Here is an 18965-nt window from a genome sequence, read left to right as displayed (position 1 = left end):
CTCAAGTTAATCAGAGTTAATTTAGGTTTTCAAGATTAAGTTACTGAGAAAAATTCAAAAGGTTCTTACAGAAATTCTCTAGTGGTTTAAAAAGTTCTCAAAGTCCTTAAAAAGTTCAACAGTTAATTAAAAAAGTCTAAGTTCTTATAGGGAAAATTGGAGAGTTCCTTAAAAAAGCCCAGGAATTTGTTAAACAAAGACGAGTTCCTACAAATGCCAAAGCTATTTAGGAAAGTAATCAGGCTCCTTAAAGCGTGTACTACATGTTGGTACATACTGCTGAAGTACTTCGAAACACTGACAACTTTATGAAGGTAAAACTTTTTTACCTCCTTTTTCTTATATTTCTTCTTCTGAACAAGGTTCAAGCTCTCCTCCATCAGCACCAGCCACATCTGAACTAACTCTTTAAGTCACCAGTCATTGTGGTTTTGTCTTTTCCAATCAGTTTAATTTCTGTTTCCAGACGAGTTTTTTATTTGTGTCACTATTAGTGTTAATGGTTTTTGTTTAATTACCAATCTCATTATTATTATTTTACAGAAGATGTTGGTCAAGGCCATGTTGAGGAATACCAGAATAGAAACTGCACTTTATGAACTCAAAGTGATGCAGATCTCCCAATCCTCAAAAAAGATAAATCAAATAACCATAAAATAAAACTACACATCTGTGAGATGCTTTAAAGAAGTAGATATTCAGATGATCCATGATGGGTTTGAAGATCCAAGAAACTGGTAGTGGAAGAAACACAAAAAGCACTGGGAGATAAATTACTGCTGTCAGTGAGAGAAAACAGCATTTTAGGGAGTTAGAAACATCAGTCGGACAATACGGCCACTGAAACATTCACATGGGAGACATTTTATTGGGATGTTAAATGAAATATATTTGCTTGAAGTATAAAAACTTCACATGTGTAGAAATCCAAAGAACATTCAGTGAAGAACAATGTTTTCATACTACAGATACAATATACCAAGCTGTGAATCCAGGAAAACAAAAGTTTATTAATGTTAACAAAGCGGTTTGGCATATAATAAAATATAAAATATAATTTAAAGTTATTAAATGCTTTTTGGTGGCAAGAACAGAAAACAGGTTAACAAAGACAGGATTTCAGAAACACTGTGGACCTGACACTGTAGCACAAATGTTAATTCTATTTCAAAGCCTCCTTCACAGAAAACACACTGAATGTAACAGTGAATACTTTACAGAAATTTCACAGTAAAAAGGCAGAAAATACCACAAACAATGAAACAGCAGCAGCAGTGAGAAGCAAAGAAAGTAACCACATTGCATTAATCGCCACATCAGCTCTTTTCTCCTTATACTTACATAAGTTAATTTCTAAAGTTTAAAAAATGTTAAATATTATGTCACAGTCCACAAGAGGAAAATGCGGGATAAAATAAGGTCATAAATCTGAATTTTAAGGGAAGTGAGAAATAATTTTACACTGTAAATACAAAATGGTCCAAACCGAACTGTACAAACATGAAACAACACAATCTTAGTGTATTATTCAAAACAAAAGCAAAATTAGGCTTAAAAAGGGACTTTTAAGCCTAATTTTACCCTAAACAACAACACTTTTAACTATTTACCTTCTTCTATTTAGCTTATGAACCCTGCTATACACATTTTATTAATACCTCAATATATTACTGCACTTTTTGAGTACTTTGATGAAGTGGTACTACAACTCCCAGCGTCCCATCAGCATTTTGTAAATAAGAACAATGAAAAAAGAGAACAGCAATAAAGTGTACAAATTTGTCACTGAAGATGTTACAATGTAGTTAAAATTAGTGTAAAAACTACAACTCTCAATACTTACAAATACTAGAATTTTTAAGTGCATATACTACAGCTCCCATCAGGCATCAGTTGGTCAGCTGAAAGGCTCTGCTTAGGACGAGTTCAGTTGTAGCTCCACCCAGATGACACGCCTCTACAATGCACACCAGCCACTGATTGGTCAGCTGGGACGCCATAGCGATAAGGTCACCTGAGAGGCAAAGAGAAGACCCTTTACTATCCTTTGTGTGTGGGAAGGTGTGACCAGATATGCTCTGTGGGAACATATCTAGTTTGTGAGGACATTTCTGAATTAAGAGGATATTTCTGCTTTGTGGTCTATGCATTACAAGGACATTTCTGCTTATTAGGACGTTCCTGCATTTTGGGGACAAGTCTGCAATAGAAGGACATTTCTGTTCTGCAGGAAGCTTTCTGCTTTAAGAGGACATTTTGATAATGTAAGTGTTTCTGCTCAGTGTGGACATTGTGTACAAAGAGGACATTTGTATTTATGAGGACATTTTTACACTGTGACATTACAAGTTACACACTGTGAGGATATTACTGTTTGACGATCACATTTCTGCGTTATGAGGACATTTCTCTCTATAGCAGACTTTCCCAAACTGTGCCCAGAGACACTGCAGGGCGATCGTGGCTCAAGAGTTGGGAGTTCGCCTTGTAATCGGGAGGTTGCTGGTTCGAGCCCTGGCTTGGACAGTCTCGGTCGTTGTGTCCTTGGGCAAGACACTTCACCCGTTGCCTACTGGTGGTGGTGGCGCCAGTGTCTGACAGCCTCGCCTCTGTCAGTGCGCCCCAGGGTGGCTGTGGCTACAATGTAGCTTGCCATCACCAGTGTGTGAATGGGTGGATGACTGGATATGTAAAGAGCTTTGGGGTCCTTAGGGACTAGTAAAGCGCTATATAAATACAGGCCATTTACCATTGCAGGGGGGGCACGGTATGAAAAGGGGGGGGGCAAAACGCTTGGACACTGCTAGCACGGGGCGCCCACAGAAACACAAAGCAGGAGATGAAGCATCGCTGAATATGTTTCCAAACCAACTTCATTCTAAGCCAAAGACCAGAAAATATGGTGAAGCAAATCTTCCCTTTGGCTTCACCTGCACAAGTGCCGAGGTAGGTCTCCTGCAGGATTGGTTTTCCCTTTGTCAGGAGCAGCGCTGGGCTGTTTAAATCACAAACAGTATCCTACAGTTGTTTATGTTTTTAAACCCATTTTGCACAGAGAGGCGTTTTTTGGAAAATGCATTGATAGTAATATTGAATATTATTACACATCAAAAAAAACAACTACAGTAAAATAATCACATCGTGACGCCTCTGCCTTTCTAAATGGAGGGACAGTAACTGTGTGTGTATGTAAGCGTGTAAAACCTGAAGATGGTAAGATTAACAGTATTTTGTCTCTATCTACCATTCTGCTATTCATCTCAACAATAACGTGGCGCACAGCGTGGCGTGAAAATAGCCACATGCCTTTGATGTTGCGTGACGAACTCTGTATTCCTCGTCCACACGTAAACGCAAAAAAGGAGTTTAAAAAAAATCATCATTTTTGGTGATTCGAAACGCCGTTTACGTGGACGAAACAGCTGCGTTTTCAAATATACCCGTGTAGGTGCGGACGTAGCGTAAAAGAGTTAGTAGTTTATTTTCTTACTACCTGTAATTTATTGCAGATTAATTGTATTTGCTTAATTGTTTACTAAATGTTTGAGGTGTGAAATAAACCGCAATGGAGCAAAATATGAGTGTGTGTGGTTGGAGGATGTGTTAGTGCGCACAAAGGGGGGGGGGGGTTCTTGTAAAACAAAGGGGGGCCCAGCAAAAACAAGTTTGGGAACCACTGGTTTAGACAATGTTAGCACAGAAATATTAGCTCCTGTCATGACTGATGAAGTTACTGGTTAATAAAGTTTCCAGTAAAGTGTTTAATCGCAGCCACAGATTGACGGTAAATATCCCGTTTTTCTTTAGTGCATCTGTAATAAATATGTGCAAGTTTCAGTGCTTCGTTTAAACTGTATGATACTTATACTGACCCAGGGTCAGTGTAAAATACAATCCCAGCTGTGTGAACAAAGCCTGGCTCCTTTAATCCTGCATGACAAACCTCAGGATGCAGGTTATTATTACTCTTTCCTGCTGGCACACCTGTCACACCTGAGAGTCAGCTAGAAACTTACAGTGACGTGGACATCATGCAAAGACTGCCAGACTCTGTAATACTGCAAATGATCAGTGACTCAGGTTAACAAAAAAGAAAGTAAGAGGAAATTTAATTCTATAAAACGTGAAAAATTCCACACACATGTAACTCACCACTGTGTGAAGATCACAGGGGAGAAATCGTTTCTCTGAGTCAGAGATGAGTGTCAATAACACAGAAGTAACACTCAGTGTCATGCAGTGACTTTTACACAACCAGATCAGATGAACCAACTCACACTAAAACATTTTGCTGCAGTCTTTACACTCATTTCTTTTCTTTCTGCTCTTTTATATATTTTGTAAAACCACAAAAAATATTTTTTATCAGCAGCAAGTTTCCTCAAACTGCTGCATCACAGCTTTCATGCTCTGACCTCCATGTGAAATGAGAGAAAAGCTCTTTATCAGTAACTTTTACAACTTCTGGCAGGTTAATGTCTGAACTTTGGAGTGAAACACACCCGTAGTTACAGGAAATAACACCACTGTCTGTAACTAAGTGAATCCACCTTAACACCACCTGTGTGTGTGTGACTGCATTACACTCCCACTGCTGGGAACCTGAACAAGAACCAGAACAAAGTCTAAAATAGAAGCTGACAAACAGCTGCACCACCGAGTGACACTTTATTTTATAAACTTCACAACAGGTTTCATGTTGTGACCTGTGGAGGTGAAAAGACACAAAACCTGTTTTACAGCTTTTGAGCTGCAGGCAGGATTGAAACACACCTTAGTTAAAAGTCAAACAGCAACATTTGTCTCCTCCCCTCACGTCACTCAAATGTGACAAACCAGGAAACAGGAAGTTCTTCGTCCTCAGTAAAGAGAGACGCACAGACGATCAGACTGAGCTCAGACCAAACTAGCAGCTTCCTCTGAGTGAGTCCAGCTACAGGAGAGAAAAGTGGAAAACTCCAACACTGCTGCTTCAAGCTGCTGACGCTCCACACACTGAATGTGAGTTTGAGCAAAAACACGACTCAAAGGAAGTTTCAGTGAAGGTCGTAGAGGAGGGAGGGGAGCCAGGACTGACTGTACTTCCTGTCTGCTGTTTTCAGCTTCACTCACAGACTCAATGGCTTCCAGATCAGAGGAGGATCTCTGCTGTCCGGTCTGTCAGGAGGTCTTCAGAGATCCTGTTCTTCTGTCATGTAGCCACAGCTTCTGTAAAGACTGTCTGAAGAGATGGTGGAAAGAGAGACCAACACACGAGTGTCCAGTTTGTAAAAGAAGATCTTCAAGGGAAGAACCACCTTTAAATCTGGCTTTAAAGAACCTGTGTGAGTCGTTCTTACAGGAGAGAGATCAGAGAGCTTCAGAGGCTCTCTGCAGTCTGCACTCTGAGAAACTCAAACTCTTCTGTCTGGACCATCAGCAGCCAGTGTGTGTCGTCTGCAGAGACTCAGAAAAACACACCAATCACAGATTCAGACCCATCGATGAAGCTGCACAACAACACAAGAAGGAACTTCAGGAAACTCTGGAGCCCTTAAAGAAGAAGTTAAAGGTTTGTGAAGAAGTTCAAGTGAAGTTTGATCAAACAGCAGAACACATTAAGGTCCAGGCCCGACACACAGAGAGGCAGATTAAGGAGCAGTTTAAGAAGCTTCAGCAGTTTCTAGCAGAGGAAGAGGAGGCCAGGCTGGCTGCACTGAGGGAGGAAGAGGAGCAGAAGAGTGGGATGATGAAGGAGAAGATGGAGGCTCTGAGCAGAGAGATAGCAGCTCTTTCAGACACAGTCAGAGCCACAGAGGAGGAGCTGAGAGCTGAAGACGTCTCATTCCTGCACAACTACAAGGCTGCAGTGGAAAGAGTCCAGCGCTGCCCCCTGCTGGATGATCCACAGCTGCCCTCAGGAGCTCTGATAGACCAGGCCAAACACCTGGGCAACCTGACCTTCAACATCTGGAACAACATGAAGGACGTGGTCTCCTACACTCCTCTCATTCTGGACCCAAACACTGCTCATCCAGAACTCATCCTGTCTGAAGATCTGACCAGTGTGAGACGAGGAGGAGAGAAGCAGCAGCTTCCTGATAATCCAGAGAGGATTCATTGGTCCTGCTCTGTCCTGGGCTCTGAGGGCTTTAACTCAGGGACTCACAGCTGGGATGTTGAAGTTGGAGACAGTACATGGTGGGTACTGGGTGTGTTAGCAGAGTCTGTGCAGAGGAAGGGACGCATACAGTCTGGATTATGGATGATATGGTTCTGTATTTGTGAATACTCAGCATTCTCACCATCAGCTCCTCTCACTGCTCTCTCAGTAGAGAAGAAGCTCCAGAGGATCAGAGTGAATCTGGACTGGAACAGAGGAAAGCTGTCGTTCTCTGATCCTGATACTAACACACACATACACACCTTCACACACACTTTCACTCACAGGATGTTTCCATACATTCAAACTGATGATACAGTGAAGGTGTGTCCGTTGAAGGTGTCAGTGTCAGTGCAGCAGATGAGTTGAGGATGATGATGTTTCTAATGTTGTTTCCTGTCAGTGAGTTGAAGCTGTTAAACTGCAGCTGTCCTCCTGCTGCCTCGTTGTTCCAAAGCTCTTTGTTTCTCTTTTAGTTTCACTCTTTCTTTCTGTTTCTGCTGTCCACCTTTTCACATGGAAAATCATTTCACTGTTTCTCACTGAATGACTCCCCAAACTAGATTTGAAATTCTATCAAGTTTCTAATCATTACAAGTGATTCATGTTTCTATTTGATGTGTAAATGGAGATGATTTAGTTTGCTGGGATATGGACTGACATGTGTTGAATGGGAGGAGCAGTTTGTTGTTGTCTTCTTGTCTGTTTATGACAACAATAAATATGTTGTTGAAACAATGATTCATGTTTAACTCCATATATGAAATGTTTCTGATCTTTGAATTCTGTTTGATTAAAGACTTTCTTCATGACACAAATGAGATTTCAGTGTATTAATAGAACTAAATAAGCTCAGAGTTGAAAGGCTGGAGTATTATGTACGTGCTTCACTGTCAGGATCTTCAGGGGGATTCAAAGGGAAACATCAAACTGCTGTAATGAGATAAACTAGTTGGGCTGAACACACTTATCTGTAGTTTGTCTCCATCCAGGATCATCAGAATATAATGAACATGTGTGAAGAGCCACAAAATGCTGCTGCCCTCTCAGCATGATGAGCTCCAGCCTTTGTTAGCAGGACAACAGGAAACATGAGACAACTTTCAGAGACAGTAACCAACTGTGGCCACAAGATGGCAGCAGCTGATCTGAGATCCTTTATTGGACAGAAGGACTCTGCTCTGTGACGTCATCAGAGAGACGGCCTTCACTCTGATAGATCTGACGTCATGTCTGCACTGCGATGATGAAAGCTGATAAACACATTGTTATTGATCCATGAAATCACCTCTGTCCTCTCAAGTGTAGCTGTTTACAGAGCTGAAGAAGTCCTTCATCATCAAAACAGACAAACATGTATTTCCTGTATTAAGTGACGTCATCCTCACTCTGACCTCTTACATACATTCTGTTCAGTTTTCCTGCTGTAAGAAATAAACTGTGTGAAAATAGAAATGCAGGGAAACATCCATTAATCACAGCTGAGCCGTTTGTTTCTGACTCACATTCAATGAGGCTTCAGGTGTAAATACCTCAGAAGTGTTTGTGAGTTCAGTAGAAGCAGACCCAGTCGACCATCATGGCCTCCACAGCACTACACAATGCAACAGAAAGGCCTTCATCATCTGCTGAACCACCTCTGAACCACGACGCTCTCCCTGCATCTAAAAGCTGTTAGTCAGGATGAGATGCTGCTGTGATCGCTCACAATTTACCTGTGAGACCTTTGTAAATATTGTCTTTGTTTCTGGAGGAAACACCTTTAGTCTGTTTGTATTTGGAGTGCAGATCTGGGCGTCCATCACTTTAACCTGCACACGTTTAGTTATTGAGTGTAGTTGATGTTTGGCAGCATTTTATAAGTGACAGTTCATGAACGGTGAAGGAACAGAGGACGCCTGACCATCCTACCTGTGTCAGTAAGAAGACTTTCATCACAACTTCACAACTTAACACAACTGAAACCTGAATTCAGTGTTGCATAGTTTACTAACAGTGTGTGCTGACACTGAAGTTAGCAGTTTGTTTCCTAAGAGCTGCTGGGACAAACCACAGTGAGCGGCTACAGAGTTTAGTTAAGGTGGTTCTAACATGTGACCTGTTGAATTATTTACAGGGATTTATTTTTCATTTAAAGCATCATTTGTGAAGTTTTTATGAAGTTTACTTCTTTTATGTTCTTTGTGTAACGTTTAGATTTTCTTCTCTGGTGTTTTAACTCTTCAGGTCTCCTGTAACAGAGATGTAAACCACCGTTTTCTGATGCTGCTGCTCTGTGACATAAACACGGCCACTTTATTAGGCACACCTTGCTGGCTGCAGGTTATAACCCCTGCTGGAAACATCCCACAGATTTGGATCCTTATTGCCATGACAGCACCACACAGCTGCTCCAGATGCTGCAGGATGCTGGTCAGGGCTCTAACAGTGAAACTTTACTGAAAGTAAGAAACCTGAGAGGAAATAAACTTTCGAACTAGCGGCTACACGGAAAGAAGAAACAGGAAAACATGGCAGAGGCAACTGTTTCTGTTAGTTGGACACTGCTAGCACGGGCGCCTCCAAAAACGCAAAGCAGGAGATGAAGCATCGCTGAATATGTTTCCAAACCAACTTCATTCTAAGCCAAAGACTAGAAAATATGGTGAAGCAAATCTTCCCTTTGGCTTCACCTGCACAAGTGCCGAGGTAGGTCTCCCTGCAGAATTGGTTTTCCCTTCCTCGGGAGCAGCGCTGGGCTGTTTAAATCACGGACAAACAGTATCCCACATTCTTGATTTTTAGTTCACAAACACTTGTTGTAATGACGAACTACTCCTGACATGTTGGAGATGTTAGCTCTTTATACAGTAAAGTTACAGCAGGATACAAATAACATCAGGCTGATCCTGCCACGATTTGTTCCCTTGGTTCAAATCACAGACAAACAGGATCCCACAGCTGTTTATGTTTTTAAACCCATTTTGCACAGAGAGGCATTTTTTGAAAAATGCATTGATAGCAATGTTGAATTATTACGCAGGAAAAACAAACAAACAACTGCATGTAAAATAATCACACCGTGACGCCTCTGCCTTTGTAAATAGAGGGACAGTAACTGTGTGTAAAACCTGCAGACAGTCAGATTAACTGTATTTTGTCTCTATCTGCCATTCTGCAATTCATCTCATGTAAACAATGACGTGGCGCACAGCGTGACGTGAAAACCTTTGACGTTGTGTGTAGTTTATTTTCTTACTACCTGTAACTTATTGCAGATTACTTGTATTTGCTTAATTGTTTACTAAATGTTTGAGGTGTGAAATAAACTGCAATGGAGCAAATTATGGGTGTGTGTGGTTGGAGGATGTGTTTGTGAAGGGGGGGACATTTTTCTTGTAAAACAAAGGGGGGCCCAGCAAAAAAAAAGATTGGGAACCACTGCTCTGTGTGTGTTCACTGACCTGGTGATGGTGGAGGAGTGTGCGAGGAGAAGGCTCCGTGTGATAAGATGGAGGTCCAGGTGTTGGAGCGAGACGAGAGGAGAGAAGCGGGAGAGGAAGATGAGGCATGGGGGAGGAAGACGGCGTCGATCAGCACTCCGTCTGAGAGAGCTGAGGGGACAGAGTGGTTCATTTACATTTGGAAAATCTGACCGTGTCTCAATAAGATATCATGACAGTCACCATGGTTACCAGTGCGCTTATTAAAGTGTACCTCTCAGTCTCAATGTGTAGTAGCCATCGAGGGTGGAGTCAAACCTCTCAGGAGTCGCCCGCCCTCCCATTGCCACCGCAGCCACCTGCTCCTCTCTGTGGGCGTGGTCGTAACGCATCGGGAGCGTCTCCACAGCAACAGGTGGGAAGGCCGGCAAAGTGTGGGCAGTAACAAAAGACGAGGCGTCATCAGCGTCATTATCATCGTCGTCATCGTCTTCATCATTGTTGTCATCAGAGTTTGTGTTTTCAAGGAACTCCATAGAGGCTTCAAAGAGAATCACTGCAGACAGACAGAAGATCGAGAACATCGTACTATGAGGAACGCCGTCCCCGTGGTCACTCAGGAGCACCGTAGCTCCATGATTACCACCATCTTTTTATGTTCTGTCATCTGTGAGGCCTATTCTGGCAGACACAAGGAGCACAGTTGGGTCTCTTTTATGAAAAGTTGTTTTTCTGGTCTCTGTCCTTTTGTCTTCTTGTTAGCACCACATTTGATTATTGTTTTTCTCACCTACGAGCATCGAATCTTGTGAGGACTAGTATTTCTGTTTTTTTCCTTTTAAATGATTACAGCCTCTCTGGTCACAGAAAGGTCACTTGTGAGGAGCACAGATTTTCTGAGGACTTCATGTAAACAAAGGCTCTCTATGATTTTTAGATTGGGTCATACAGAAACTTCCTCTCAGCAAAGTGCAGTTTCTTTAAAACAACATTCAGTCTTACCCGTCTTGTTGTTCTGCTCTGGCTGCAGTGTGATCCGGGGACTTCTGAAGGGACAAAACAATTCAACCTCCTTAGATTAGAGTTCACCTGTCACGAGGAGCTCTGACTAGTCAGACACTGGAATAGTGCGGTATGCAGTTTATACATTAATATAACCCGATGACCCGGAGTCAGTGACATCCCCCTGAGAACTGACCTCTTGTTTGGCGTGTCCGTCTGCAGAAGCTGCTTCCTCTTCCACGACTTCCTGCTGAAACAAACATGGTGAGTGTGACTCGCGGTCAGAGCTGAGCGGTGCAGTCAAAGCCGGTTTAAAGTCTCACCCTGCTCTGCGGTCCGGAGGACAAGGCATCGACTTACTGACCAGTGAGGACGGAGAGGTCAGAGAGAGAGAGGGGGACGAGGGGGAGGAGGAGAGAGGAGGTCTGAAGGAACGAGGGGTGGAAGGTAACGGGAGTTGGGAGAAGTAAGAGGGGGAGGAAGGGGGGGATGCGTAGCGGTGGCGAGAAGAGGGCGAGGAAGAGGATGCGGAGGAGGGGCAGCGAGATGAAGCTCGGTCTGTCCAGAACAAGCAGCGATCCTCCTGAAGGAGAGACGAGGAGGTGTTAGAGGAGGAACAGAAGGAGGCCAGGCGGTCCGGGGAGTTTACACTGATGGAGACGCTTCACACAGTTCACACAAAGAGCTGATCTTCTACTAATTAAAGCTGCCGGAGCTCGAGTGTTTTCCCGATGTTCGCTGCGGGGAATCTCGAGAGCAGGAAAGTGATACATGAGTTATCCTGTAGCCTGTGGTCAACGCTGGCACATTCCTATTCACGAGGCTACACCGGCTTTGTTTCCGAGCATCTTTCCTGAATGTTTACACTGATTATTGGAAAAACAGCTAATATGAACTAATAAGAAAGTGTTTGTTGGACTTTGTCTGTTTTCCTGTAGACGTGTGACCCATGTCCAAACTGGAAGTTTTAAGTTTTGAAAGCAAGCTTGTTACTTTACAGCTTTTGTCCCTTCCTCAAAGCTTAAAGTCACTCGCTGTTTAGTTCAGCTTGAGCCAAGAAGACTAAAAGAGACGTTTGGCCACCAAAGTCTGTGTTAGAAGAATTAAGACTCACATTGGGTCCCATTTGTATCCGTCACTACTCAACTCTTTTCTTCATAATTTAAGCAAAGGATGAATAAAATAATAGATTATGTCAAATCTGTCTATCTGTCAGTCATCTGAACCTTCTTTAAACTAAGTGCTGCACAAATCAAACCTTTAACGTAACTCTTGACTGAAATAAACGAGGTGCACTTGATTTATAACACAAGAGAAAACGAGAGATTTGCAGTGAAAATAAACACCAAAAAGTTGTCACACTTTCATCTCCGTCGAAGTCATCTCCACCCTTCTACACGCAGATATCTCCCTCTAGTGGCCATTGTAAAGAATACAGGTTACCTGCCAAACCCAGTCTCTGTTATGCTGAATGAGTCACATGACCTCTGCATGTATTTTTGTTAGAACAGATGAGGAATGTAAAATAACTGAACTGTTTACAGATCAGATCACAAAGTAAAGCAGTTTACATTTACATAACAGATAATTGTGCACTAGCTGTTACCTCTCCTCTGCGGCTATAAGTAACCATGGTGATGGTAGCCTGGATACAGAAGGTGTGTCTCTCCCTGTAACAGAGCCGCTCCACCTCCCTCTTAAGCTCCGCCCCTTGCAGGAATCCCAGCTCACCTGTGTTTTAGATTCAGCACAGGTGAGACGAAAGATCATCACTGAGATGATTGAAGCTCCGACCGTCAGAAAAATGAAACTGCTCTGTGGTCAGGAGCTATAAACACAGCACGCTGACCTCTCTTGTCCTTCATGTATGTTTCCAAGGAGACCGGAGGGGGCGGGTAGATGAAGAAGCCTCCAATCAGAGCCCTGTTCAGCACCTCTTCATCGTCCTGGCTCCTCAGCCACTGGAGGAACTGCCGAACTGGGCGGAGCCTGCGGTAACTCATCTCTGAGTGGTGCCCCAGGCCTGGCAGTCGACCAATCAGGAGCGAGGACAGAGTTGACACACAACATTGACCGCCAGGGGGAGTCAGTGGGAGAAACGCTGCAACTGAAAATGTGAATCTAGCTTCGTACACAGCGTGTTACCTGTGCAGTACACCTGTGTGTAGGTGGTGTTGGTCAGGTAGAAGCAGTTGTGACCTTGATCCGAGGACCTGACCACCTTCAGTCGTGTACAAACAACCACGGACACTGCAGACGGAGGACGGGTAAACAAAGATAAAATGTGCTGTAGACACACATTCACATGTTCACGAGTCAAATCTACGGTGTCTCACGTGGGTACAGCCTCAGGTGGGTTTCTGGCTGAGACGTGGAGAAAAGTTTCACCATGACTGGCTGCTCACTCGTCCCGTCCTCCAATCGTAGCCAGCGATACTCCAGAAGCTCCACCCCTCTGCCATCTTCAAATTAAAATAAAATATAATAATTAGGAATAAAAAGCCAATTTCTTTGTGGCTGAAAGAAAACTCAAAGAAAACCAGCAAATTTTGTTGTCATGGTGTGTTTTTATCGCCATGGTAACTCCCTCACCCTTGCTCCTGATTCGCTCCGGCCGTCCTGAGAACGTCAGCAGGCCAATAACATCACATTGAGCACCGTTAGGGCAGTCCAGCAGCTCCTTACTGACAAAAAGAGTCAGTGTGTGCACTTGTCTTTCAAACCATGAGAGGACATCAGCTTTAAACGATCAAAATGAGGACATCTTTGAATTATGGGGACATTTCTCATGTATGATGTTTGCCTGTTTGAAGGGCTAGTTTAGTTTCAGGGTCAGTGAAACATTCAGCTGCAAGGACCAAGGTTACCGACAGGAGCCAGGAATGCTTTATTTAGACTAGAAGAGGACACAAAACATCTACCAAGGCCAAGTCCCCGTTTTTTGATCAAACCCACATTAAAACCTAAATTGCTTCACTAATATATAGTGTTTTATAGTGTCTTCATAATCTTGCTCACAAACAGATAAACAAACAGCAGCCTCTAAGGGAGTGTTTCCCACCACTGTGCCACAGCACATAAATGTAACATAAGAAATTATCAGGTGTGCCGTGGAAGTTTATCCACTTTCACCAGATTGGTACTCCAAGCGAGTTGCGTGTAGTGACAGGACGAACAGGAACAGGAAGAACAATTAGATTCTCTTCAACTAAGTGGGTTAAGTGGACTGCCAACCGCCAGTAAAACAGAAGAAGACAAGAAGAAATACTAATGTACAGAGTAGTATTATAGTACGACTGCAATAAAGAGGAAAAAAAAGACTCAGAGCTGTTGAGGAAGAACTTCCTGTGTGTCTTTCTTCAGTTCCTGCAAGAATATCAGCTTTGTGTTCAACTAAGCAGGCCTGGTTTCACACTAAGTAAGTAAATTGAGAGCAGATTATCATTATATTTCAATAAAAATGGTTTTTGTGACATTTTTGTTTGGTGGTGTGCTTTGTGATTTTTCTGATGTGAAATATGTGCCGTGGCTCAAAGAGTTTGGGAAACACTGCTCTAAGGGTTTGAGTAGAGTCCTCATGTGCAAACAGGATCATGTACCTGTTGTAGAAGCTGTAGGTGGGTGCAGGGGGAAGATAGTCAGGTGAAACAGTGGATTCTTGGAGGACAGAAATCTGTGCAGCAGGATTTCTGCTGTTCACACTGATCTCTGCACAGAAAAACAGAATCAGAGCGATAACTGTGAGTCACAGGTTCCCACGTATACAATGTTCAGTTAGAATAAGTCTGCCTTCTAACCTGTGGTGAGATTTAAAGGTAACTGAGAAGTTGAAAAGGCTAAAATGAAAGATTAAATATAGACGTGTGTGAATAACACAAGTGGGGAGACTCAATGAGAGGGCCACTGGACACAAAAGCAAAGAATCACCAGTTCAAACTGAGTTTTAGGGTGAAGTTAATATAATAATATGTTAAGCTTTAAAATCTGCACATCATAAAACACCTTTTACCCAAAAGTACCGGAGTTTGAAAAAGGAAAAAATGACTAAAAAAGTCTCATTGCTTTGGTCCTGTGTACCTATGTCGTTGAGCTCAGCCTGGTAATGCTGTTTGACTCGATAGCGTCTCAGGCTGATGATGTCACCGGGCTTGAGGCAGCGGTACCAGCTGACACATACACTGTTCCACAACACCACCCACACATTTCCTGTCCGATCGTTCACCTCCAGCACCGCCTGAAGCAGAGGGAGCGAGAGAACAGTTTATAAAGTCTGGAGTTCCTCAGGGATCAGCATTAGGTCCTCTGGTAATTACATCCTTTGTACTACTATGAACAAAGGCGTGTTACGTATGGCTGTTACACTGTCTTTATCTGTTTCACTTGAGTGGCTCTTTAAAACGATTAAGCTAAATTTGACAAATAATACCCAATTATTCCAGAAAATTGGACAAAATATGAGACTGAATGAGCAATTTTCCCCTGCTGGTATAGCAATTAATGCTTGTTTACACGGTCTGATGTTGTTTAAGTTTGAGTTAGTTTAAACAGTGAATAGGTAAATAAATAATAGAAATCTGTATTAACGTTTTTGCCAGTGTCAATAATGGTGCACACTAACCTTATAAGGACACTCACAGTTCCGGTCTGTTCTCCCGTAATACATGAGATGTGATTTTTTGATGATGCGTACAATCAGTTCGTGTTGGACGGCGCCTCTGGTGATGCCCCGGCGACCGTACAGGTAGGACTCACGCAACTCGGATATGGTCACAGCAGGACATCGTCCTGTTAACACACACAGCCAATCCAGCCAACAAGAACGACATGAATCCCCTGTTTGAACGGATTTGTCTTAACTCACTTTATATTTTATAATTCTATAATTTACTATTACAATCTTCTGTCATATATCTCCTGTACTAGCAGTCGATGATAATGTTAAAAGTGGAAATCACACTGTTTTTTTCTACTCTTATATTTGTGTGATGTCATTGAGAGACAGACACCACACCCACCTGCTCTCTGGGGACAGGCAATGAGAAGAAAGGCTTCCAGATAAATGGTAAAAATAAGAAGTCAGCGGGTTTGTTTGAAGGAATGTTTTTTTAATGATGCCAGGTCTCTCTTGGAAATGAGATTTTTAATCTCAATGAGATTTTTTACCTGGATAAATAAAGGATTAATAATAATAAGACATAGATACCTTCCTCTGGCTCTTCTTCTGCTTCCTTCTCTTTATCAGTGGCTTCCATCCACACCTCCCCGCTGTAGTCCACATTGTTCCACAGAGGGAGAAAGACGGTCCTGCTGGCTCTCAGAGGAACCAAAGGACCTGCTGGATAAACAACATCAGCAAATCAGAAGCTTTAAAATTTTAGAAGCAAACCTTTTAATTTACAGCCCTCCCTGAATGTTCAAAGTCACTCGCTGTTTAGTTCAGCTTGGACATCATGTCCATCATTATCCAGTTCTTTTCTTCACTACTCATGTAAAGGATGATTCTATCCATCTCAGTCTGATAGCCAGTGACTGGCGGCTGCCATTGTAAGACGTTCTTCAGGGTCAAAAACACCAGAAAACTCTAAAACTAAATGGCCTGTATTTGTATAGCGCTTTACACATCCAGTCATCCACCCATTCACACACTGGTGATGGTAAGCTAGTAAACTAGTTAGAAAGAACGGGTTTATCACACTCGTGCACTTTGAGGAGGCCGATGGTTGTGAGCAGAATAACATTTGTGAAGAAATGAAACAGATCATTTTTTGTGTGGTTCACATGCTTCATATGTGCTACTAGAAGAGCCATCGTGTCAACCTTCTCTTAACTAAGAAGCGCTGCAGAAATCAAACCTTGATCAAAATGAAAGCGGTGAAGTTGATTTGTAACAAAACAAAAACAGATCAGCAGTGAAAAGGAATATAAAAAAAACGTTTCATATTTTCATAATTGTTTAAGTCATTTCCAACCTGAAATCTGAAAAATCTGAGAGTCAGAATCTCCTCGTTTCTAGCCTCTTACCTTCAGTTTTTGAGGATCCAAACCAGGGCAAAGAGTCCCAGTCCACATCCGACCATCTGACCCCGACTTCTTCATCCTCATCCTTCACCTCCAGGCTCACCAGCCTGTAGCTGCAGGAGCACACACAAGTCAGCTGGTCTGACTGCATCACAGCTCCATCTTCTCTATTGTCCTCACTCACCTGGCTCCTTCCCCAAAGGCCCCGGAGCACTCGGGGAGCTGTGCGGTAATGGCAGTGCTGAAGGTGGCGTGTCTCACTGCAAGCCCAGGCCGCAGGATGTTCCTCTCCACCAGCCGGTTCAGACCAGGATCCATCGTCACCTGAACCCGGCAGTCCCCATCACTCAATGTGGCGTCGTACAAGTCGTCACCTGAAGACATCAAACTGGTAAAACCCCAAAGAAAACCAGTATCGTCATCAGATTGAAATATATCAAACAACCAGTTAAAACCGGGTCCGACCTTTGAGGACGGCCTGGGGGAAGTAGACGGGGAAGCCCTGGTCCCTGGTATAACGCTGTAAGTCCACCACATAGAGGAACTCCCTGCAGACAACCGAAGAGGATGGAGATGCCTGCAAGGCAAAAAAAAGTGTTAGCATAGCTCCTGCTACACCTGTAGACGTTCATATTAATCACAACCAACTATGGGCTCAGTGTATGTACTTGCTGCTCCAAAAGCTCAGTTTATCACTGTTTTTCTAGTCTTGGATCTGTATGACATCACATAGAGGACAGAAGGGGCAGCCAATGAGAAGAAAGTTGTCTTAAAGGAGGAGGAGCAGGGGGAAGCTTAAAGGGCCAAAATAAAATAAAATAATTATTTTAAACTGTCATTCAGGTAAAACTGATGAAAGTTTTAGTGAATACAAAGTGGATAAAACATTTTGGAGCTGGAATTGAGCAGAATCGTTTCTACTTTAAGTCTGAGTGATAAGTGGCCTTAAAAACAAAATACAACACGTACAACATAAAAACAGATTAATGTTTAAAGGATGAAAACAGGTTATACTCTAAATCCGTCATTTCGCTGTCAAAAATTTACTGACGCCTTCAGTCAGAGGTGCGTCACACAAACCAAATCCAATTTTAAAAACGTACTAATCAATGATTTTCTTATTCCGCACCTTCAAATGAACAAACCCAAAACACATCCGGCTATTTTTCTAAATACTTATGATCCTAATTTGATTTCGGCACAACATTCAGTCACCAGACGGGTTGCTGTTTCTTTTTAGGAAGTGCTTTCAAGCAGCTCATCCACAATCTGACATTTAAGCATGTTTCTTACAGGCTAAAAGCTAACGGATACAAGACAGTTTGGACATGTTTCTACGTCTCTATTATGTAATATTAATTTAGTATTCGGTCGGTAAACATAGCGGATCCTTTTCTATATCACATATGTTTTTTTAATGTGAGAATCATTCAGCAGCGCTAACACGTCATACTGACTGCGCTGGTCAAGATAAAGGTGAAGGTTTTTGAATGGAGTCTGGTGGAGGATGGGGTGGCGGCAAAAAGGCGGGGGATTTAGCAGCTGTGGGAACCGGTTAATCAATCAGACCGATCAAGATCGTCCTGGCGGCTGTAAGTAGAGGAAGCACACCTTGTTAGTACCGGGTCTGGACCGGGCCAGGGTTCTCTGGAAGAGGCAGCCCGCGGCTGCCATGTTGAAGAAGCCCAAACAATAACAGTGCGGTGCATTGTGGGAGGAGGGAGGAGACGCAGATTTTCTTTTTTAGTATTTATGACTTAAAATACTAATAGAACAAAATAGGATTACTTGTTAAATTAGTGTTAAAAATCTAAATGTTTAGAAGTAAAACACACCTAAAGAAAACTTCTAAAAACGTCTTTTAAAATTATATTTGGAGCTTTCAAACTTGACCTTTGACCTCATGTAACCGTGTGTTTCTGCGTTGTGTCTGACAAAAAAAGGTAAAAGAAAAACCTCCAAGTAAACACGTGCTCGCTCCAGCTCCTCTCCCACAGGGGAATTGTAGAAAAGGCTCTGCATTTATTTTTCCATTAAACATAAAGTACGAAGTTACATGGAACATTTTTGACATAAGAAAAAAAAACACCAGCAAAAAATCTGACATACCTGACAAAGAAAGGTAAAAGAAAGACCTCCGAGTAAATAACTTGCTCGCTCCAGCTCCTACAACCAAATACAAACAGTGGGGGGTTCGCTCAACCCATCACAACTTCCAAGCTAGCCATAATTATATATTCGTGCTAGCATTAATATGACAATAATTGAACTAAAATCGCAATCAGAAACATCAGGGTGGCTAAATATGAATTACATGTGTGTTGCACAGGGTACAGGGAAATGACACCCACCTCCCCCACAGGGGAATTGTAGGGAGAGGG

The 18965-nt window shown here is 42.6% G+C and overlaps 2 protein-coding genes across 4 annotated transcripts; one reads left to right on the top strand and one right to left on the bottom strand.

Moving 5' to 3' along the window:
• Positions 1-1564: 1564 nt before the first annotated feature.
• On the bottom strand, positions 1565-18282 carry LOC113019657 (RPA-related protein RADX). The gene is made up of 19 exons (XM_026163433.1): positions 18196-18282; positions 17050-17161; positions 16769-16958; positions 16588-16697; positions 15770-15901; positions 15185-15351; positions 14644-14800; positions 14166-14274; positions 13159-13250; positions 12903-13028; positions 12712-12816; positions 12416-12589; positions 12173-12297; positions 10890-11149; positions 10763-10813; positions 10567-10610; positions 9839-10120; positions 9586-9735; positions 1565-2014 (listed from the first exon to the last, which is right to left on the bottom strand). Exons 1-19 carry the CDS (start codon positions 18256-18258, stop codon positions 1890-1892), a joined length of 2574 nt encoding a protein of 857 aa, XP_026019218.1. The 5' UTR covers positions 18259-18282; the 3' UTR covers positions 1565-1889.
• LOC113019687 (nuclear factor 7, brain-like) lies at positions 5099-6802 on the top strand. Of its 3 annotated transcripts, none has more exons than XM_026163489.1 (2): positions 5099-6489; positions 6619-6688. In XM_026163489.1, the coding sequence occupies exons 1-2, from the start codon at positions 5120-5122 to the stop codon at positions 6686-6688; spliced, it is 1440 nt and encodes a 479-aa protein (XP_026019274.1). In that variant the 5' UTR covers positions 5099-5119. The 3 variants fall into 3 exon arrangements, with proteins under 3 accessions (XP_026019274.1, XP_026019275.1, XP_026019273.1); XM_026163488.1 differs by lacking the exon at positions 6619-6688 and adding an exon at positions 6774-6802 and having other exon boundaries at positions 5120-6470; XM_026163490.1 differs by lacking the exon at positions 6619-6688 and having other exon boundaries at positions 5099-6531.
• Positions 18283-18965: the final 683 nt, after the last annotated feature.

This window comes from Astatotilapia calliptera, chromosome 3 (genome assembly GCF_900246225.1).
Source record: "Astatotilapia calliptera chromosome 3, fAstCal1.2, whole genome shotgun sequence".
Taxonomy (NCBI): domain Eukaryota; kingdom Metazoa; phylum Chordata; class Actinopteri; order Cichliformes; family Cichlidae; genus Astatotilapia; species Astatotilapia calliptera.
Note: the sequence above shows the minus strand (reverse complement) of the source record. Positions and strands in the feature narration are given on the sequence as shown.